This window comes from Anastrepha ludens, chromosome 4, assembly GCF_028408465.1.
Source record: "Anastrepha ludens isolate Willacy chromosome 4, idAnaLude1.1, whole genome shotgun sequence".
In the NCBI taxonomy this organism is placed as follows: domain Eukaryota; kingdom Metazoa; phylum Arthropoda; class Insecta; order Diptera; family Tephritidae; genus Anastrepha; species Anastrepha ludens.
Window position 1 is genome coordinate 17,912,295 of NC_071500.1, and position 23,189 is coordinate 17,935,483.

Genomic DNA, 23,189 nt, shown 5'->3' on the forward strand with positions numbered 1-23,189 from the left:
ATCGTTTAGTTCGGAACCTGCTCTCCAAAATGGCACAAAGAGAATAATGGATCGGATTCGCATCTGGGGAATTTGACGTCATGAAGCTCGAAACTTGCTTTTTCTAACCGGCCTTGGCTCACACGAGCTTTGTGAGATGGTGTCGAGTCCTGTTGAAACGTCCATGATCTGCCAGCGAAATGTTTGTCTGTCCACGGCTTCAAAGCAACGTCCAGAATACTTTCCCGACAATATTTCGCATTTACCTTGACGCCAGACTCGATGAGACCGATTGGAGAGCGCCCATCTGTGGTTACAGCGGCCCACACCATTACCTGTGGTGGGTGCTGCCTTCCCGATGGCCAATTGATGACTCAAATTCTCATATGAACGGTCGGTCAAATAAATCCTATCGTTTTGGGAGCTAACGAATTGCTCAATTTGAAAAATTTTCTCGTCAGAAAAAACATTGTTCGGAAATTGACTGCTTTCAATCAACTAAGCAACTCTTTCGCTCTCTCAAGTCTGACTTGTTGCTGCTTTGGTGTGAGATCATGCACCTTTTGGATTTTGTGAGGCTTGACTTTGAGATCATTCTTCAGTATAAGGCGGATGCTACGGACAGATACTTTCAGTTCTTTCGCCATTTGCTTGGCACTTCGTCGGGGATTTCGCTCAAGTCGCTTCTTCACTTTTCGAACCATTTCACGTCACTTTGACCACCACCTCTATAATCTACAGTTTCAGTCCGAAACCGAACGGCAAATATTTTTTATGAGGAGCTTTTTGATGGTAGAAATACACTCGGAGGTTTGCCATTGCCTGCCGAGGGTCAACCGCTTTTAGAAAAAACTTTTTCTTCATTTTAATCTTTCACCAATATTCGAAGCTACGTTTTCTCTGTATTCCGAACAGTACTCACGCAACAGCCCATTCGGCTATGGCGGCCGCCATCTACATATTATATATTTTCGGCCAAATTAGCCTAATTGTAACACAAATATTTTCTTCTCTCCCTGACCTATTTGCCTGCCGGAGAATGCTTTTTTTTATCCTTAATATGAAAGCTGCCATAGGGATTCCAATTCTGCCTCTGTTTTCAAGCAATAGAAGTACACTTTTTTGCTAGTTCATCGGCCTTGCAATTTCTTTCAATATATCTAAGTCCCGGAACCCATATAAGGCTGATTTTGCAGACGGTGCTAATACCATTTAGAGCTGCCAGACATTCCTGAGCAACCTTTGTTCTTCGTATAACTGACTCCATTGATTTGATGTCCGAAAAGATATTTATCGTAGTTTTTGTTACGGCGTGTGTGTAAAGGTGCACAGTTACCTCCTTTATAGCTTAGACTTCTACCTGGTAGACGCAACAGTAGTCCGGAAATCGGCAGATAATTATAATCCAAATTCTTTTGAAAAAGCTCCATTATTTTCCAGCTTGGATCCATCCGTGTAGCAATTAATTTTACCTCTTCTACACTGTCTTTCAGTTTTCCAATCTCTTCCTGACGGGATGCTAGTCTTGTGTAGCCTGTCGAAGGTCGGTTTAGGGAAAGACTAGACAATTTCCCGGTTATAACTAACTTAACAAAAAAATCGTATCCTCATTGACTAAGGGGTGAGGGCTGTACTACTTATTTGCCAAACTTCGCGGGATTAAAATTTCGCTCTAGTTATTTTTTCCATGAGTTGGCAGCACTGTTAGTAACATCTGGGCCAACTTTCATGTCCATGTCATGTCATGTTCAATGTCATTATCAGTAATATATTTACGCTTGTGTTTACCAAACGACCAAGAGTGCATTTTTCTATTTTTACAATGTCTGATTTGATTGAGCAGAGAAGTGCCATCAAATTTTGTTTGCGGAATGAAATTTCGGCTGCGGAAACGTTTAGCATGTTGCAGAATGCATTTGGTGATTCGACCATGTCAAAGAAAAATTCTTATAAGTGGTACAAAGACTTCAAAGAGGGTCGAGAACGTGTTGATGACTTGGAGCGGGATTGGAAAAATCGTTGGCATAAGTGTATTTCATCGAGAGGGGACTATTTTGAAGGAGATGAAATTTATTTACAAGAATAAATAAGGATTTTTCATTTTACAACCAAATTCACCTTACTTTTTGCCCACAGTAGATAACTGCATACACGAAATGTTCCTAAAAATTTGCGTAAGAGTTTGAAATTTTGATGAAAATTTGGTTAATTTTTCTAAACTTTATACAAAAGTCTTAAACTTTAAACTTTAAATTTCTAGGCTTTTATTGTAATACAAATTAATTTTTCTAAAAAAAAATATAAAAATTAAACAAGTAGTGAAAACTTTATAATATGTCGCGCTGCTATTATTGCAAGCACAGGTGTACACACTCGGATACACAACATATACCTAAGGTAAACTTACGATATAAGTAAATATGTGAGTTGACACAATTCTGCTCTTTTTCGTACATTCCCATCGTAATCACATAGGCGCACGCACGCTCCCACGCAATCAACTAAGCATTTTCAAATATTCGCTCCTCAATTTTTATTTGTTTACTCATTTGCCATTGTCCAACAGTTTGCCTCCTTACGCTGCTCACTACTCTTCCTTCACCCGGCGCTGCCAAACTACTTGTACTTTGCTTCCAAACTGTTTCCGCTCTTTATCCCCATTAAGCAACTCATCTCCAATAAATTTTGCCCTGCGGCCCTCTTTGTTTATATGTAGTGTAGAAGTGTAAATATGCACGTGCGTGTATGGTATTTTGTATGTGTGCTAACATTGAGTATACTACTTACCACAATCAAGCAACGGATGCGTGCCATCTTCATGTCCATTCGTCTTGTAATTGTGGTCGATCTTCGATACCAAAGGGCAATTTGTAGACCATCATCAAGTGCGAAATATCCAATTTCCGAAATGTTCAATTGGCCGCCATATTGTAGTCCTGGACTCCTATTGTGGTCAACAAAGAAGCAACAAATACTAGTCGTATATGTATAAGTTTGGTCACATATACATACACACACACGTTCACATAGGAGTTTATTTATATATTTGTAAACGAGCACACAACTATAGAAATGGGCAAACAAACATTCGATTTTCAGTCCATTTTATGCTTGCTTTGTGTAGCAGCAGGTCTCTGCTAGATTTCCGTATTATTGTTTCCTTTATTTTGTGAACAAATAGATAGACCTTTTTTATCGAACTTTCTTTTTGCCAAACAATTTGGTTTGCTTAGAAAGTTCATTTTATTTTCATATTAGCGCTAACCGACACAATGGCCGCATAGAGGGGTTGGAAAATCACGTTTTGAGAGAAGATTTTATTTAATATGTTTGCGAAAGCGTTTCTGGAATTTAGGCACTTTGATGTAAGCCAAACAAAGCCATCGCATGAATTTAAAGGCGTCCAAGTAGCTTTAAACCTGCTTCTGTGTAAAATACTACCTTTCGTCGAAAAGCCAAAGCTGCCTGCTTTGGAAATTTTACCCGCAAGTTAGCTTTTCGCTTGACACGAAAAGAATTTGATTCGATTTTAAGAGTCTGATCCAAAGGACGCACCAAACTTCTTTCATCCAAGTGGGCCCACTTTCTGGGCAACCATCAGTACCTATCCTGAAAGTCTGATTGGGATGGCTCTTACCTCTTATTCCCTCCTATCTTTATTTCCATCTCAAGCTTCTTATTTTGTATACTGTTTTTTAGAATGTAAATAAAAAACTTTCCAAACACCAATCAACTGATTCAACTGATTCCACATCGGAAAGCTGCAATCGCAACAGACAGCCACAGGAATCACCATTCTACTCTCATACTTGCTCTCTCAGAGAGCACTGCCCAACAATCTGCCATGCACGAGGATTGGAGCAACATTTCTCGTTCCCTACATACCGGCGGCGAAGAACAAATCGGTTTTCGGCGTGCCCGAAAAAACAGTTGGTACGATGAGGAGTGTCATGTTGCCGCGCAAAGAACAGATGCCGCCTATAGAACCACACTGCGATCGGACGCTACACGAGCCATTTGAGATCGCTACTGTTAACTCAAAAAGGAAGATAAACAAATTATCAGTAGGAAGTAACGAGAGGCCGAAATACGTCACTCCGAGGGGCTTGAGATGCCAGGCAAAAGGGAAAACGCCCAACAAATGCTACCAGAAAGTTCAGCGGCTTACTGAAAGTTTCAAGACCGTTGCGCTTTCCTGTAAAAACAAAGACGTCGATCTCGTGACTAACATCCAGTTCGGGCTTAAATTAGCGGCGCGGTACTTCTTGAACTTGTTAAATAGTGACAACTGCGCATGTCACAGAGAATGTGAAGATCCCGATACCCCAATCGCTGACGGCGGGACTATCGTTTCGCTACCCGGCTATGACGAGGTGAGAATAACGATATATAATATATATATATATATATATATAATAGGTCTATTTATAAGTTCGTGCGGTTTTACAACAGATGGCGTAACTTGATTATTATTCCATCGATCCACATTTCCAAACATTCATTGGAGAGCTACTGTCGTAAGGCACAAACGTCAGTATAAGTTTTTTATTTGAAGCGTAAACAACAATATTTTTACCACACTTGAAAATGTCGAATTTCGTGCCAAATAATGTGTTTTTGCGGGGAATTCTTCTTCATTATTTTAATATGAAGAAAAAAGCAGCCGAAAGTCATCGTATCTTGGTGGAAGTTTATGGTGAGCATGCTCTATCTGAGCAAACGTGCCAGAAGTGGTTTGCACGCTTTAAAAGTGGTGATTTTGGCTTGGAAGACGAAGAACGCGAGGGTGCGCCGCCAAAGTTCATGGATACCGAATTGGAGGAATTGCTCGATCAAGATCCGGCTCAAACGCAAGAAGAGGTTGCAAAAACTTTGGAAGTTGATCAATCAACCATTTCCAAACGTTTAAAAGCCATGGGAATGATCCGAAAGGTAGGCCATTGGGTGCCGTATGAATTGAAGCCAAGAGACGTTGAACGCCGTTTTATGGCATGCGAACAACTGCTTCAACGGCACAAAAGAAAGGGTTTTTTGCATCGAATTGTGACTGGCGATGAAAAGTGGGTCCATTACGACAATCCAAAACGTCGGGCAACGTATGGATACCCTGGCCATGCTTCAACATCGACGTCGGCGCAGAATATTCATGGCCTGAAGGTTATGCTGTGTATCTGGTGGGACCAGCTGGGTGTTGTGTATTATGAGCTACTGAAACCGAATGAAACGATTACGGGGGATGTCTACCGACGACAATTGATGCGTTTGAGCCGAGCACTGCGAGAAAAACGGCCGCAATACGCCGATAGACACGACAAAGTTATTTTGCAACATGACAATGCTCGGCCACATGTTGCACAAGTGGTCAAAACATACTTAGAAACGCTCAAATGGGATGTCCTACCCCACCCGCCGTATAGTCCAGACCTTGCGCCATCCGATTACTATCTCTTCCGATCGATGCAACATGGCCTGGCTGACCAGCACTTCCGTAATTACGATGAAGTCAAAAAATGGATCGATTCGTGGATTGCGGCAAAACCGACCGAATTTTTCACAAAGGGAATCCGTGAATTGCCAGAAAGATGGGAAAAAGTAGTAGTAAGCGATGGACAATATTTTGAATATTAAATTTGTATCCATTTTACGTCAATAAAGTTTCAAATTTCGAAAAAAAACCGCACGAACTTATTCATAGTCCTATTATGTATATATAATTGCCGGGTACACCCTTTTTGGGTGTTTGGCCAAGCTCCTCCTCCTATTTAAGATGTGCGTCTTGATGTTGTTCCACAAATGGAGGGACCTACAGTTTTAAACTGATTCCGAACGGCAGATATTTTTTATGAGGAGCTTTTTCATGGCAGAAATACACTCGGAGGTTTGCCATTACCTGCCGAGGGGCAACCACTATTAGAAAAATGTTTTTCTTAATTTTGGTGTTTCACCGAGTTTCAAACCTACGTTCTCTCTGTGAATTCCGAATGGTAGTTATGCACCAACCCATTCGACTAAGGCGGCTGAGAATAACGATAACACGGCTAAAAATTAACAAAGCTGCAGTAGCGGACGAACTGCCGGCTGAACAATTCATACAAGAGGGCGAGGAGTTGGTAAGGTGCATACATCTGCTTCTATGCAATATGGTCGGAGGAGAGCATGCCCGCCAATTGGAATTTAAGTGTGCTCTGCCCAATCCATAAGGAGGGTGATTCTGCTATCTTTGCCAAGTATCGCGGGATTAGTCCCTTAAATATCGCCTATAAGGTTCTAGCCAGCGTATTGCGTGAAACGCTGAAGCCCACCGTCAACCAACTGATTGGACCTTATCAGTGTGGCTTTAGACCTAGAAAGTCTACCATCGACCAGACATTCACAATATGCCAAAACTGAATAGTAAATTCCTCTCTCAATGAAGCGACGATTGGAGTGTTTTAGAGAAAGATTCTGCGCAAGATTTTTGGACCTTTGTACGTTGGCTACGGAACGAATATCGCAGGCGATGGAGCAATGTGCTGTAGAGGCGTTGCTATGACATTGACATAGCGCAGAGAATAAATATCCAGCGGCTACGTTTGCCGGGTTATGACGTCCGAATGGATACAAATGTTCCGGCTACGAAAGTATTCGATGTGGTACCAGCTGGTGGTAGCAGAGGAAGAGGAAGGCCTCCTCTTCGTTGGAAAGATCAGGTGCAGAAGGACTTGGCCTCACCTGGTGTTTTCAACTGGTGGCAGTTAGCACGAAAAATAAAGGACTGACGCGATGTGTTAAACTCGGCCAAAATCGCTTAAGCGGTTATCGCGCCAATCAAGGGGAAGAAGAAGTCGTGTTTCAAAAAAAAAATTTCTTTTGGGGCATGAAAAAACGCACTTTTGGCCCACGTTTTGTGACACAAAGAAAATAATACTACCTGATAACTATTTTAGCATATGTAAATTTTAAAAATTAAAAACAAAAATTTTATTAACCTTGAAATATATTCATGTGAATTTACAAGTTTTCGAAAATTTTTCGAAAAAATAATTTTTTCAAAGCAAAAAAAAAAATTCGCCCCAAAATTCATTTTTTTTTTTTGGAGCATTTCCGCCAATTTTTTTTTTTTTAATTCATATAAAAATTATGACATTAATGAACAAAAAAATTTTTAGTTTTTTGTATTCTGGTCACTCACGCCGATGCTACAATGCCCGCCGATACAGAAGCCGCGCTGTGACCTTCCTGGAAGAATTGAATGCACATCCGCCATTTTAAATAATTAAAAAATTGTGTATATTATTTTAATGTATAAATAAAATGTATGCCAATTTTGAAAAAATTATATTGACTTCTTCATTTTAAATCATTTTAATGAAAATCAGAGAAAATATGGCCGTTTACAGGTATCTGTCCCCTTAAAAGTTTCATAGAAGTATTCCATTTTTATTTATTTCTTTATTTACTTTAACATATTAAATGAATTAATGTTTGAATTAGATCAGTTGTTAACCAAAATTTTTATAAATTAAATAATAATATTCAAATACGTGAAAAATAGTCATGCGCTTCGATTTTTCAACGGACGTAAACGCATACGAGTTCACATGCAAGCGCTCGCTAGCGCAGTATTTTACTCTAATATTGGGTGCGCAACTAAGTTCCCGCTGCTTGTCAATAGATGCCGCCAGCAGTGTGTGCTAGTCGATTCAAGCATAATCTAAACGTCATAAATCAAGCCTAGACATTTGGTAAACAAACTGCTGCCACACATTAGTGATTTTGTTTGGGTATCAGATACTTTTGGTTTTGTGAAAATGTCTGATTTTGTGGCGAATAATCGTCATTTGCGGGAAGTGTTGATTTTCCTCTTTCACTCGAAAAAAACCAAAAAACAGCGGCTGAAGCGCATCGAGAGCTACAAAAAGTTTATAGAGATGCTGCTTTAAGTGAAACAACGTGCCGAGATGGGTTCCGTCGCTTCAAAGACGGTGACATTAATGTTGACGACCGTCCGCGTGAAGGAAGGCCAAAAACCGTCGAAGACGCTGAGTTGGAGAAGAGCTTGCTTCAGTATTAGAAGTAAGCCAATCCATCTGCAAGCGATTGCATGGTTTGGGAATGATTCAGAAACAGGGAACTTGGGTTCCTTATGAGTTAAAACCAAGGGTTGTTGAACGTCGTTTCTTCGCCTGTGAACAACTGCTCCAGCGACAAAAAAGACAAAAAAGGAAGGGTTTTCTTCATCGCATCGTGGCGGATGATGCAAAATAGATTCATTACAGCAATCTAAAGAAAAGATAACCGTGGGGACTGCCCGCTCATGTCTACGGTCTACGTCGTCGCCTCGGCCGAATATTCACGCTGCGAAGGTTATGCTATGTATTTGGTGGGACCAAGTTGGTGTTATTTATTATCAAACGTTAAAACCAAGCGAAACCGGGGGAAACACTGGGGATCGGTATTGATTTCAATTGATGCGATTGAGCCGAGCACTGCGCGAGAAGCGGCCGCAATACGCGGAGAGGCATGAAAAAGTGATTCTACAGCATGACCACGCTCGGCCTCACGTTGCCGAACCCGTTAAAACCTACCTGGAGACACTGAAATTGGAAATCCTACCCTACTCGCCATACTCTCCAGATAATGCGCCGTTCGATTATCACCTGCTCCGACCGATAGCACATGGTCTAGCTGACCAGCAGTTCCACTCATATGAAGACGTCAAAAAATAGCTTGTTCCGTGGATTGGCTCAAAAGATGAACGGTTTTACCGCGACGGTATAAGAGATGTACCAGAAAGATGGGAAAAATGTAGTAGCCAGCGATGTACAATACTTTCAATGATTGACTTGTAACCATTTTCTCAGAATAAAGTTGTATTTTCATCAAACTTAGAGAACGTAGTTGCACACCTGATAGAATTAAACTTCAATTTTTAAGCCTATGATTTAAGTTCTTAGCGAATGCTTGCACTCAATAGAACGCCGAAGAAAACTTAAAAGTTTGAACCATAAACTTCAACTTGTATGCAAGAATATGCAACACTTTTGCTGCTATTTCGTCTCGCTTTTGCGTTTGCCCCTAATTTGAAATTAAAACAAATTAAAAGTCTTACCCAAATAAGTATGAAGCATTTCTACCTTTCACTTTTGTGAAAAAGCCTGTCTTCTCCAATGCTTGCGTGATTTTACGTTCATCAATACATACAAATCATTTTAATATTCTCCTGTGTCACTTTAAATTTAACACATTCTCCGTTCATTCTTCTCTTATTGTCGCAAACCAAACTTTGGAAACGCGGAAAATTTTTCAATCAGCAAATTGAAAAACTTTCGCTTAACAACTCATACACGTTTCACATTTCCTGCAAAAGTTTACAAAAGATTATTGTCATCGAAAAAGAATTGAAAATGCGAGAGTATACGTGGACTTATACGGCATGTGAGACACTCACGCAAACAAACTGCTACAGCTTAAAAACATACCATGTTGTCATGGCCACTTTCAGGTTTACGCAGGAACAAACAGAAAAAAGAAAAAACTGAAAAAATAAGCAATGAAACTTACCAAATATCATAAAGCTGGTAGTAATCCTTCGTTTGAAGTGTATTAATAGTAGCGCTTTCATTGTCAAACGTGCAGTGCCTGCCCGCACGCAGCCTACAAGCAGTTCCTCTCATAGCGTCGTCGTCACGTATACGCCGTGTGTGCCGTTTTGCCAATATTAACTCAGTATTTATATTGATGTTGATTTTTTCGAGGTACTTCTCAATAATTTCCATGTCATGCTCGTTATTGGTAGTGGTGGCAAAAGTGGTAGCATAGCCGGCAGCGCCGATAGCAACTGTAGATGTTGCTGATATTTTGCTCTGTTGCAGCTGCTGCGATTGCTTTTGTTGAAAATACTTGCCAGCAAGCCTGTCGCTGTCGTCGTTATCACTGTAGTCGTTAGTGTTTTTGTTGTTGTTGCTGTTCTTGACTTGCTCATTATTCTGATGTTCGCTCTTGTCGTTGCCATCGTAGCCAGTTTGCCGATTAAATGTATAATCCTCAATCAGCAGCCAATGATAGGTTGAGTTGAACAAAGCTTTATTCGATGCCTTGCCATTCGGCAGTAGTAGAGTAATATCCATGTAAAGCAGCAAAAGCGAAAAAAATACATTGTGAGTGCTACAAAGAAGATTTTCCACTGTTATGTTATTCTATTTCTTTTTTTTTTTTCTTTCTTTCGATACTGTCATTTAAATAAGGCATCAATGGGACATCAAAAAGTACACAAACATACGCATGAGAAAGTTACAAAGCCTAGTTAATGACTTCATAGGAAATACCTGTAAACAGTTTATAAAAATGAACCAGAAAAGTAAAAGTCCATGACATTTCCGCATTTTTTATATTTTTGAAAAACAGAAAAAAAATGTAAGAGAGTTAAATTACAGCCACGAGCTGCAGATTCCCTAAGTTTATACCTATCCACCACTTTCCGCTTATTTTTTCGCTTTAGTTTCGCACAAATACTTAAGTAGATAGATTTACTTGTAAGCGCAGATTTGCTATCGCTCTTGTCAGCACATCGACTGCTCCGGCTCCTCATAAGCCAAAATGCCTTCGGCGACCGATTGTTGCACAGAAGCTAACAGTAGAGTGTTGCGTTTTTTTTTTTTTTTTTGAGATTTTTCTATTTTTATTGCGTTTTGACTTTATTTACTTCTTTCAATTCAATTGCAATCGTATTTACATTTATCCTTGACTAGTTTACCAAACAAATATGGCTGCAATTGGAGAGCAGGGCTGCTCAGCACAATGAAGGACTTATACTGTAATTTGAATTATTTCAGTTGTTTAGTTTTATTACGGAAGCTATTAGCATTTAAAATAATTTTGTATTAAAGTTGTCTAAAAGCACTTCTTTCAAATCGAAATTAAACTTGCCTGAATTTACCTGTCCACCATTTGAGGAAGGCCTACAGATTTAAAACAAAAGCGTTCAGGTAAATGGACGGCTATTTCATATGCCTAGAACCACTAAAGGAAATACAAACACTAATGGAAGAGCAATAAACAGTTTATTTTCTTAATAAGAGAATAAATTCATATAAGTAATGGAGAATTATGATGGGCACATGGCTGGCACGAGAGGGTTTGAAGTACATGATCCCAGAATACCAATTTTCGACAAATTTTGCAGAATGAAAAAGGCAATGCCTTGAAAACGAAGCAAAAAAGCGCGCGATGCTTTTATGTTGAATAAAGTGAGCAGTTTCTATTAAATTACATTTTCTACTAAAATTTGTATTTTATTAATATTTTCAAAACTTTACACAAAAACACTTTCGAGAGCAGTAGGAGGAAACTAAACTATGAATCAATGCGCATTCATCAAAGGCACTAGACCAACAAGAATATTTTTTGATTGTCAACGAAGAGTATTGTCAAAGTAGAAAACCAAAAATGAATTCGCCTTGTTTCATTCTGTGCTGACAGCCACATGGACACGGCGAAAGAAACAAAAACAAACCAGCTGATTTACCGATAGCACCCATGATGGAAAGAATAATGAGATGGCGACTATCGTGGTAACGTTTCTTTGCTCTCTTCGTATTTGATAAATAGTGACGTCGTATTAGCACCAGTATGGCCAGATTATCAATTTCGTAACTTGATTCAGCATTTTTTTTCTGTTATTTATTCTCGGAGTTTTAGTTCTTTTATTGCTAATGGAACTAAAAAGTAGAAAATAAATTTTAATGACAAAGAGACCTATAATGAAGTAATAGCAAATCGAACGATCAGTCATAGTCAACTACCTCAGAACAGAATTATAACAAAAATTAAGATACAAATAGAGTAATTCAAATTAGAGTTAAAAGCGTGGGATGCTTGATATAGTAAATTTTACAATCATTCTATTGGCAACTACCTATGTACAGAAGGTTATGAAGCAAAATGCATCCCACGCTTTTAACTCTAATTTGAATTACTCTATTTGTATCTTAATTTTTGTTATAATTCTGTTCTGAGGTAGTTGACTATGACTGATCGTTCGATTTGCTATTACTTCATTATAGGTCTCTTTGTCATTAAAATTTATTTTCTACTTTTTAGTTCGATTAGCAATAAAAGCGTGTTTTTTAGTTTCTTTAAACTATTTTTTGTTTATTATGAATGGAAATTATTGTTATCATTGCAGTCAGTGAATAAATGATTCGATATATTCGTGTTAGATTTAATTCCTTTCTTATCGACTGTGAGTCTAAAGCTATGCAGTTATCGGCCGTGATAAAGAAGTAATCGGGATGAAGAACTTATTTCGTGGAGGGAGCCTGAGAAACTGATTTACAAGAATAAAAAAAGATTTTTTCATTTTACAACCAAATTCACTTTACTTTTTGCCCACAGGTAAAAAAAGAAAATATTAATCCTGGCAATCCTAATAAGGATAATGGAAAACTTTTATCAAATTATTGCATTGTCATCGGTCCTTGATAGGTGTGCAAAATTTCAAGTCGATCAGATTTTTAGAAGCCAGTGAAAATTAAGCTCAAAGATTCCGTTACATGCATACATACATACATACATGCATACATACGTACATACATGCATACATACATACATACATACATACATACAACCCGACCTAATAAAAGTGTGTTAAAAAGATTCAAAGATTCAAATTCACCTTACTTTTTGCCCACAGGTAAAAACAGAAAATATTAATCCTGGCAATCCCAATAAGGATAATGGAAAACTTTTATCAAATTATTGCATTGTCATCGGTCCTTGATAGGTGTGCAAAATTTCAAGTCGATCAGATGTTTAGAAGCCAGTGAAAATTAAGCTCAAAGATTCCGTTACATACATACATACATACATAAATACATACATACATACATACATACAACCCGACCTAATAAAAGTGTGTTAAAAATGATGAAAATTTGACAGAGACGGTTCGTAAAACTCGAACATTTTTGGGTCATCGTGAAGCACCTTGTCAGACCGCAATACAGAAGTATATTAAGTTATGAGCTTACGAAAGGCCACTGTTTTCGGAACGGAAATGTTTGTAATTCTGAAAGTAGCAGAAACAATAATTGAGATGAGATGGAGCGGGAAACAGATTGGTGTCTTTAGTGACAGTCAGACTGCAGCGCAGGCTCCGAAGAGTGCGAAGAAAACTTCAAAGTTTGTTCAAGAATGAAGGAGGAGCTTAATTCTGTTGCAAGACGGAATAAGCTCGTACTTATATGGAATCCAGAACACCGCGGCGTTCAAGGAAATGAAATTGCCAATGCGAATCAGCAGTAACCCGACAGTGTGTTGCTCAACAATCTTCAAAATCTTATTTCTTTCTTCTAATGTTATTACAGAAATCCAGTTCGTAAGATTATCTTTTACATTTTGACATTTTTCAATTTTAGAAGAAAATCATCTTCAGTGATGAGGCACATTTTCACCTCAGTGGATTCTTCAATAAGCAGAATTGCCGTATTTGGGCAAATGATAATCCAAGAGTGATTGCCGAAAAACCAATGCACCCACAAAGAGTGACTGTTTGGTGCGGTTTATGGGCCCGTGACATCATTGGGCCGTATTTTTTCCAAAATGAGGTCGGTCAGGCAGTTACTGTGAATAGTGTTCGCTATCGTGAGATGATGACGAACTTTATATGGCCCGATGTGGACGATATGGATGTGGACGATATGTGGTTTCAACAAGACGGTGCCACTTGTCACGAAGCTAACGAAAAAATGGCCCTTTAGCATGAAAAATTTGATGGCCGAATAATCTCACGTCGCAGCGATGTCAATTGGCCGCCAAGATCATGTGATTTGACACCGTTGGACTTCTTTCTTTGGGGTTATTTGAAAGAAAAGGTGTACGTCGATAAGCCAGCAACAATTCAATAGCTAAAGGATGAGATAATTCGGTACATTAACGGCATAGAACCTCAATTATGCCTCAGCGTCATCGAAAATTTGGACCATCGGATGGAGGTGTGCCGTCGAGGCCGCGGAGGCTATTTGGTCACTATTTTCTTCTATGCGTAATTGAGCTGTACCGTTATTATCATATTAAAGAGAAATAGTAATAATTTCTTTAAAAAATTCTATTTTTTTTTAAATCAATACCGGCCCTTAAAACTTAACCACCCTTTATAAGAATTTATAGAAACAGTGTAAACATTGGGCTTGCAGCACAGCTGTCCCCAAGCTGTGTATGTGCCGCCCAAAGAATGGCATACTATATGTGAACAATGGAAATATGTGCTTATATACTTTGATTAACTAATGAGTTTTTCGCATGCATCGCCTTAAACACATTTCACTTCGCCTACTCGGACATTGTAATTTCCAACCTCAATTAAATATTGAATGCAAATGTGGGTGTGTGTGTCTGCAGTCCCATATCCATATTACATTCATTAGCAATAACTTTAATATTGTCCAACTTTAAAACCTAATTGAATACGTAATGCGAGCTGCTCAAATTCAATTTTAACTAAAAATTCAAATGGTAAAGTTTCAGCTAACAAAAGAACGAAAAGCAAAACCAAAACCGTAACAAACTAAGCAACATTCAATGGAGCGATGAATGGCAGAGGCAAAATTGCAAATGTGCAGAATAATAACCATTAGTAGCTACAAGCATAACAACAAATAGGTAACAAATCGAAGGCAAAATGTCGAGCCAAAACAGATTTGTTTCCATTCATTCGACATTTCTGCAGTTGGCTTTCGATTTCTAACCGCAAGCGAATTTCAACAAAACACTTTAATGCACGCACGCGGCATATATTGGGTAATCTAAAATGTTCGATAACACATTGCCGATCTATGGCGCCTATAATAAAAAAAGGATATTCACGAATTCAAATTAAAAACTCAATACTTTCTTGCTTAAACTCGATACTCCAAGTTATGCCTGAGACCGCTTAATGCCGGGATCTACAGAAATTTTATGAGATTTTAGGTAACTTCCAATTGCTTATTCACATTTCGATTTCATCTTTATCGATAAAAACGCCTGCATCGCAACCTACTGTAAGTGTTTCCACGACGTTGAGTTTTGCATCACACTTACGAACTTTGCCATAAATTTTATAAATCCAGGTAGTTTGGAAGGCTAAAACCTCATCTCAATAAGGTTAAAAGCTCCTCCATGGCATGCACTGAGTACTACTTTGCCGTGAAATACATGTGAAATTTCACGCACATTTCACGGCAAAGCAGTTTGTATGGATTTCGATTGTATTTTCACGTGAAACGCGTACTTAGTACTACGTTTTAGAAAGAGAAGATTTCAATGAAGTAAAAGTTGGAATTCTTACCAGCTCGTGATCTAATAGTCACTGTTACTGCAATTCACGCTGGTTTGGGCTCTGACGATGCCATGCTGCTGACATAAACTGGACAACTCTTATAAGTAGGATATCAAATCTCTTTGGTGTGCAAATATGATGTCTCTAATCTGAGTTCCTCGACATAGGAACATAAAGGACAATGAAATTTGCTGAGGAACTTGCCAGGAATGGGTCGACTAAGTTAGTCTCAGAGGCCTCCTACCCGGTCAACGGCCTCCTCCTGTCTGTTGTTAAAGGGAATTTCCCACAACTTATTTTTCAGAAAAACGCATACGAGATGGAGTTCCATTTCTTCGTGTGCTGTTTTAAAAATCTTTCGACCCAAGTACAATGGACGAAGGACTCTTAAAGTCTTGGAGACTCCACGCCATTCAATTTTCGAACTCGCAGTTGTGTTTACTGAAGGAGGAGCTCGACTAAACACCCAATGCAGGGAGTAAGCGTCAATTATATTAACATATAAATATATTCCAAGCTCAATACAAAAAAAAAACAAAAACAATAAAATATATATAGTTTAGCTTTGCTTCGCTACCGATTTTTTAGATCACCCAATATGCAAATTAGTCTAACTTCACACATTCGGGCATGCGTAAATACGTAGGCAGGCAATACTGGTTGTGAAAATCCTGGTTGGCACTCATGGCATGGCAATCCATATATATACGATTGTGCGTGAAAATTATTTAATTGAGAATAGCTTTAAATATTTAAATGGCTCCAAAAATTTAACTGAATGAGAAACTGTATAGCTTTTATCACTTTAGGGGTTAACTACCGGGTAATACGATATTGGGTAGTCGAAAAAGTCTTTTCGTATTTTGTCAATAGATGTGGTTGGAGTCATCTATCTCCAGTGCTAGCAATCACATTGTGTCATATCATATAGTGTTAGAAAGGTGACATTTTAAGCTTCATTTAACCAAAAAAAAATTAAATTCGGAAAAGTTGAAAAAAAGTTATAGCTGTTCAAAAATGAGTGAAAATAAGGAAGAAATTCGCTATATTTTGAAATTTTTGTATAAAAAAGGGAAGAATGCCACGCAAGCCACCAATGAAATTTGTGAAGTTTACGGAGACGATGCTGTATCAGTTCGTGTAGCACAAGAATGGTTCGCTTGCTTCCGTTCTGGAAATTTCGATGTGAAAGATGCACCTCGCTCCGGTCGACCTATCGTTGAAAAAGTCGATGAAATTATGGAAAAGATTGACCAGGACCGTCACATAAGCTGCCGTGACATCGCCAAGGCACTAAGCATTCATCATCAAACGGTTTTGAACCATTTACAAAAGGCTGGTTACAAAAAGAAGCTCGATGTTTGGGTACCACATGAATTGTCTGTGAAAAATTTAATGGACCGAATTAACATCTGCGATTCTTTGCTGAAACGAAAGGAAATCGAACCATTTCTGAAGCGAATGGTAGCAGGAGACGAAAAGTGGATCAAATACGACAAAAATGTGCGAAAAAGACTATGGTGCAAGGGTGGTGAAGCTCAACAAATGGTCGCAAAGCCAGGATTGACGCCTCAAAAGGTTATGCTGTGTGTTTGGTGGGATTGGAAAGGAATCATCCACTATGAGCTGCTCCAGCCTGCTCGAACGATTGATTCTACACTTTACTGTCAACAACTGATGAGATTGAAGCAAGCAGTCGAAAAAACAGCCAGAACTGATCAGCAGAAAGGGCGTCGTCTTCTATCAGGACAACGCTAGGCCACACACATCTTTGACGACTCGGCAAAAACTGGGAGAGTTTGGCTGGGAAGTTTTGATGCATCCACCATATAGCCCTGACCTTGCACCATCGGACTACCATTTGTTTCGGTCAATGCAAAACTCCCTTAATGGAGTAAAGTTGGCTTGCAGAGAAGCCTGTGAAAATTACTTGTCGCAGTTTTTCGCCGAGAAACCACAAAAGTTTTACACTGATGGAATAATGTCTCTAGAAGAATAATGGCAAAAGGTGGTCGACCAAAATGGTACATATTTGGTTTAATAAAGTTCATTATAAATATAAAAAAATTAGTTGAAGTTTGATTAGAAACACGAAAACACTTTTTCGACTACCCAATATATATATTTTTGTACCCAATACATAAATGCAGACAGTTCAGGTAATTTTTCCTTCTAAGTTTTAGATTTGAAACAACAAATTCCCTAAGTTAAAATGGCTTGACCAATCGACGCGTTAGGAGCTAGAGATTTATTGCTGTGAATCCTGCAGGATGAAAGAGGATTGTGAAGAAAGCTAAAGCTCAGTCATAGCTACTTGATGATGATAATGACGATAATATATTATATTACATCGCACGCTCGATAACGTGAACGCTCTAAAGGGTTAACACCCCAAAAACGTGAACAGACCTTTTTGTGCATTGACTACTCTAAAACGTGAACAAATCCAATAAGCTCTATAACATGAACAATAAACGTTACAATTATTTGAATGTAGTTTTCATTGATCTCAAATAATTCTGAAATTGAGGAATCCCCTAATAATAAAAGAGGAATTTTATTCGTAATTGCATGTACAGAGTAAAATATTTCACTGCATGCAAAATTTAAAGAAAATGAAGCAAACTTCTTCGCTAGTGATGGATGGCTCCAAGGATTCAAGAAGAAGTAAGGTATTCGTCTTCTTAAAATATCAGGCGAAAAACTGTCTTCGCAACCTCAGCTAGTGGATCCGTTGAAAGAAAAACTTAAAACTAAAATGGCCGAATTGGAGTTGTGCAACAATCAGTTAAATAATGCTGATGAGTCGGAGTTATTCTGGAGACTTTTGCCAGAGAAAACGTAGGCGTAAAGTTGGGAGAAGAGAGCCCCGGAGTAAAAATCGAAATCTGCCTGGATGACGTCGGCTATTTTCAAGCAATGGTTCCATGAGTCATTTCTTCCACAGGTGAAGTTTTAGTTTCAATACGACCGGTTTTACTTTCAATACGACACTTTCAAATTGGTCCATCTTACGTAAGTCTTAATATTTTTCGAAAAATTTTGACGGATGCCTTAAATCTGCTGCTTGCGCCACATAATGCGAATTTTCTGGCCCCCAACTATATGGAACACCAAATTAGAGAGGCAAACTAATCAATTTGATGTGACGACTGAAATCCGCAGAGGGAAATATCAATGGATCGACCACACCCTGAGAAAGTGTGAGGACAACATCGCCAAACAGGCGCTGCGATGGAAATCTTTTCAACAGACAGGACGAAATGTAGATACACCTCAAACCATCTGGCAACGGCGGCGGAAATGAGGTCTTTGAACAAGACATGGAAAAAACTTAGTGCACTTCTGGAAAACAGTGTTCGATAGTGAAGGGGAGTGGTTGAATCCTTATGCTCCAAGAAGGACAACATCGCTCCGCGCGTGAAAGCTGTTTTAAAAGTGTGTTAGGATTTTGCAGTGGGGAAAATGCAGTTGAACATCTTTCTCGGCTCTCGAGGCATCGTCCATAAGGAGTTTGTGCCTCCAGGAAGCATTGTAAACGCGGCATTTTACAATGAAATGCTCCTTCGGCTGAAAAACCGCGTCGCCCGGGTTCGGTCCGACCTCGTCAACAGTTGAACCCTTCATCACGGCAATGCGCCGGCGCATACCGCCGTCCTCTGCACCTCTGCATTGGCCAAGATGGGGGTTCCGGTGCTTTCCCTCCCTTCTTTTTGTTCCCACGCCTGAAAAGAAAGCTGAAAGGGAGGCGTTACGACTCCATCGAGGCGATCCAAAAAACTGTGACAGCCGAATTGAACGCGATTCGGGCGGATGAGTTTAAAAAATATTTCCTGCAGTATAAGGACCGCTACCAGCGGTGTATTGACGCTCAAGGGTCCTATTTTGAAGAATATGAGTTGTATAAGCCAAAAAGTTTAATAAAACTGCTTAAAAAAAATAAGGCTCATTACTTTTCAATCAATCCCTGTATATAATTGGCGCGTACACCCTTTTTGGGTGTTTGGCCGAGCTCCTCCTCCTATTTGCGGTGTGCGTCTTGATGTTGTTCCACAAATGGAGGGAGCTAAAGTTTCAAGCCGACTCCGAATGGCAGATATTTTTATTAGGAGCTTTCTCATGGCAGAAATACACTCGGAGGTTTGCCATTGCCTGCCAAGGGGCGACCGCTATTAGAAAAATGTTATTCTTAACTTTGGTGTTTCACCGAGATTCGAACCTACGTTCTCTCTGTAAACTCCGAAAGGTAATCACTCACCAACCCATTCGGTTACGGCGGCCGCCCCCAATATATAAGGAAACACTCACACACACATATACATCTTTACGAAAATATCCCGCTCCCCTTTTCATTTCGTGTCCTTTAAGTACTTACCATTTCGAGCAGCCGCCGACTAGCTGCGCCGCATGCCAAATTCAACACAACAATCTGTCGGCTGCCATCACCGCCCAATGCCTGCGCCAGCCAATTTGCATTCCTGTACGCATTGCGTGTGCGACCAAATCCAGCATCGCCCACACCCGCCGATCGATACCAATTGTAGTTGTTGTTGGTATTTTTATTATTGGCGGTAGCTGGGCGTTTATTGATTAATTGATCGATATGCACAACTTTAATTAAAATGTCCCCCTGCGAAGCGACATCACCGGCAGCAGCAGCAGCACCTGCGTCACGTCTGATATTTCCTTTTCCGCGCTTCAATATATTTCCGGTCGCCATTTTGGTTGCGTTCGTTAGCGTAGCTGTAGTGGTAGTACATTGACTATTAGTTCTACTATTACCTCTCGCTTGCCCCACACTTATGTCGGCAACGCTTGTCATTTTTGGCGCAACTGATGATGGTGTTTTCGTTGCATTTGCTTTTGTTGGTGCCTTGTCGGCGGCTGATTTTGCCATTGTTGCATCGGTATTTGACCTGAATCCGCCCGCTCCCCTATTGCCATACATGCGCTGCAATATTTCCACAGTCTGCATATTTAAGTATGTCATTGGTGCGCCCTGCACCCGTCCGCCACTTAGCCAGCGACATGTGAAGAACGTGACACGCGGTATATGCTTGTATTTAATTGCAAATTCATAAATTAACTGCTGCTGCAGCACGGCTGTCACATCCACTGGTCGTGGCTCGTGCGACGCCACCAGCGCATCGCCGTGTGCTTCATCATCATCTGCTCGCGCTGCGCTATTTTGTGCCATTTTTCCATCCACGTTTTGCTGCTGCTCTTCGGGTAGTGGTAAATCCGCCAATGCAGGTGTTTCCGTAAATTCATTTGTTGCTGTTGCTATTGGTAGTTGTGTTGTTGCTGCTACCTTCGTCGTGGCACATATGGTGTCAACAACCTCTGGCCGCTTGGTATTGCAATTTCCATTATTTCTCGCATTTTGGTGCTCATTTATTTTACCGTCGCCATTAATGGATGCTTCCAACATTTTTGTTGCCTGCATTCCAGTTATTTGCTCTGGCACAGCATAATTTGAGCCATCCTTTTGCGCTTCATCCCAAGAGTCCATTGTGGTGCGTTTTCCTATTGATTTTTGCTCTGCTGCTTTCCGCTTTCCCGCTTTCGCTAAGTCACGTTTAAATAATTTGCGCGTTTCCTGCTCTTCAACCCTACTCCAGGGTCCCTCATTGGTTGTTATCAAACTATTTAAAGTTTTATTAATTTTACTGAATTGATCATCTTCCATCAGACGCTGCTCGTCATCCGAATCGTGCCACTCTGCCGCAGTCAGCAGTTCACTGCCTACTGGTGACTGGTGGGTTGGTGTAATGGCCAAATTGTCGCCTACGTCGTTGATCCTCGGCTGTTCATACAAATTACTGGCATTACTGCTGTTGTTGTCATGCTCAAGTTGATTGGTTTTGTGTGCGCTGCCATCCAAACACTCACCAGGTCGGCATATTAAGGTCCATAATAATAAAATTAACAACGCCTTTTTTATTCCATTATTAAAACATTCCGCAGTCCATGTCATCACAGTCGACCGCCGTGGTACCCTAGAAATTCTTAATATGCTTTGCATACCTGGTGTCCACATTTTCATTATGTTTATTTTCGTCGCTTTTGCTATTTAAAATATTTCATGCAACGGAGTCGCCAAAATGAATTCGAAAACCCGTCAAGCTTTATGATAGTTTTTTTTTTGTTTTTTGACGAGAATTTTTCCTTTGAGTCTTTATCGTATGCACCACTTGAAAGTGCGTATTCACTCGTCGTTCAGCACTTATTTCGATTATCCGTCATTCGCTCTGCGTTATGTGCGCTTTTATAGCGGAATTTTTGTAGTAGCCATAAGTGGCTCATCATCTGCCCAAAGCAGCCCCGCTGTTGCTTGCCCATCAAAAGTGATCATTTAATGTTTTTTAAGCAGCTTTATAAAAGCAATTAATACATTTGAGAAAATTTCGAACGAAACGTTGCCATAACGAACGGGGCACACCGTGCATGGGATGCATGCAAGCAGGTAAATGCAGTACCAGTGGTTTTACTTTGCCTTATTTTCGCTTTTAACTGTCTTGCATTATTAAAATCGCTTCGACTTGCAACCATTTTTATGTTAATCGCTATTTTACGTCCACGTCAGTACTACTTAATAACGCAATTGATTTTCTGTCCGTCATATTACTTGCTGTAAGCTTGCTTTCCATATCCAAAAATGTAAAAGCTGCATGAATTCGGGCTTTATTCATATTTATTTATTGCAAAAAAAGGTACACCGTAAAAGAAAACTGCTTCATAATCTACTTACCGGCACTAAAGATTAAACGAATACTTTACCTGTCGTCCTTCCACGACTACATAAATTACCGCATCGAATTGTTATTAAAAATCTACAAAGGCGAATATTAACGAGTTGTACATCAAGCACATTTGCGTTCAGCAGATATTCCGAAAGACTGAAATGCAATATTTTTGTGGCACTTTTGTAAAGGAAAGTTCAATATTTTCATGATGACCGGTGTTAAGTTATGAGCAGCAAACATTTTGTTTATAATAATGGCGCTTGCACAGTTTTTGTATGTTTGGCCGAGCTGCTCCTGCTATCTGTGGCATGCGGTTTAATGTTGTTGCACAAATGGGGGGAACTACAGTTTTAAGCCACTACTGAACAATAGCTTTTGAAGCTTATAAAGACCTTTTTCATTACAGAAATACACGCGGAGGGATGCCATTGACTGCCGAGGAGCTCCCTCTGCTATTAGGAAAAATATTTTCTACCATTTTGGTGTTTCATGCACGGAGCCTCAAATCTACGCACTTCCAAATGGTAGTCAAGCATCAAACCATTCAACTACAACGGCCGCTTGAAAAAAAATACAGGATAAGGGCACCCATTCGCTCTAATGGCACAGCATAAGATTAGATGAGAGAGTGAAACTTGACGACGGACAACGAGACCAGATTAAGGGGGGAGCCTGCTTTAGAGGGTTCACAAAATCGATTTTTTCGTGGATTTTTTTGGGAAGTAAAGAAATATTCGATTGGAACGAAACTTTCTGGTTTTATTGTTATATATTTCAACAGTCTTCTCAAATTTTTTTATTCAAATATTATGTCATATTATGCCTGGTGCAAGCATTTTGCCAAGGCGCCTCGAGTGTGCATGTGTCGTGCGGCGGGAAAGCTGCAGGTCGCAATTTTCATTTCAAACCAAAAAACATTTTTATTTTAGTATAGTATAGCTTCTAGTTAAACCAAGAAAACAAAAAGTGAGAAATTTAACAATTTTTCGCTAATTAAAAAAAAAATTATTTTTTTGGAGAAACAAATTCACTTTAGTTTGTTTAAAAAGTGGGTTAATCATAACTTTCTTAAGGTTTTTTAGGTTCAACAAGAAGAGAATTTAATTCCAAATACAATCAATGTTATCCCGTTTCGATAGGACGTTTAACTTTTTCACTATCTTTCC

General features: G+C 39.5%; 1 protein-coding gene across 1 annotated transcript in view; it reads right to left on the bottom strand.

Moving 5' to 3' along the window:
• Positions 1–21,317, bottom strand: part of LOC128861075 (uncharacterized) — an 85,633-nt gene extending 64,316 nt beyond the window's left edge. The window contains exons 1-3 of the mRNA XM_054098962.1: positions 19,653–21,317; positions 9,523–10,055; positions 2,767–2,923 (exon numbers count right to left, since the gene is read on the bottom strand). Coding sequence (XP_053954937.1) covers positions 2,767–2,923; positions 9,523–10,055; positions 19,653–21,317 — 2,355 coding nt within the window. The remainder of the gene's footprint in view (positions 1–2,766; positions 2,924–9,522; positions 10,056–19,652) is intronic.
• Between the last annotated feature and the right edge of the window lie 1,872 nt (positions 21,318–23,189).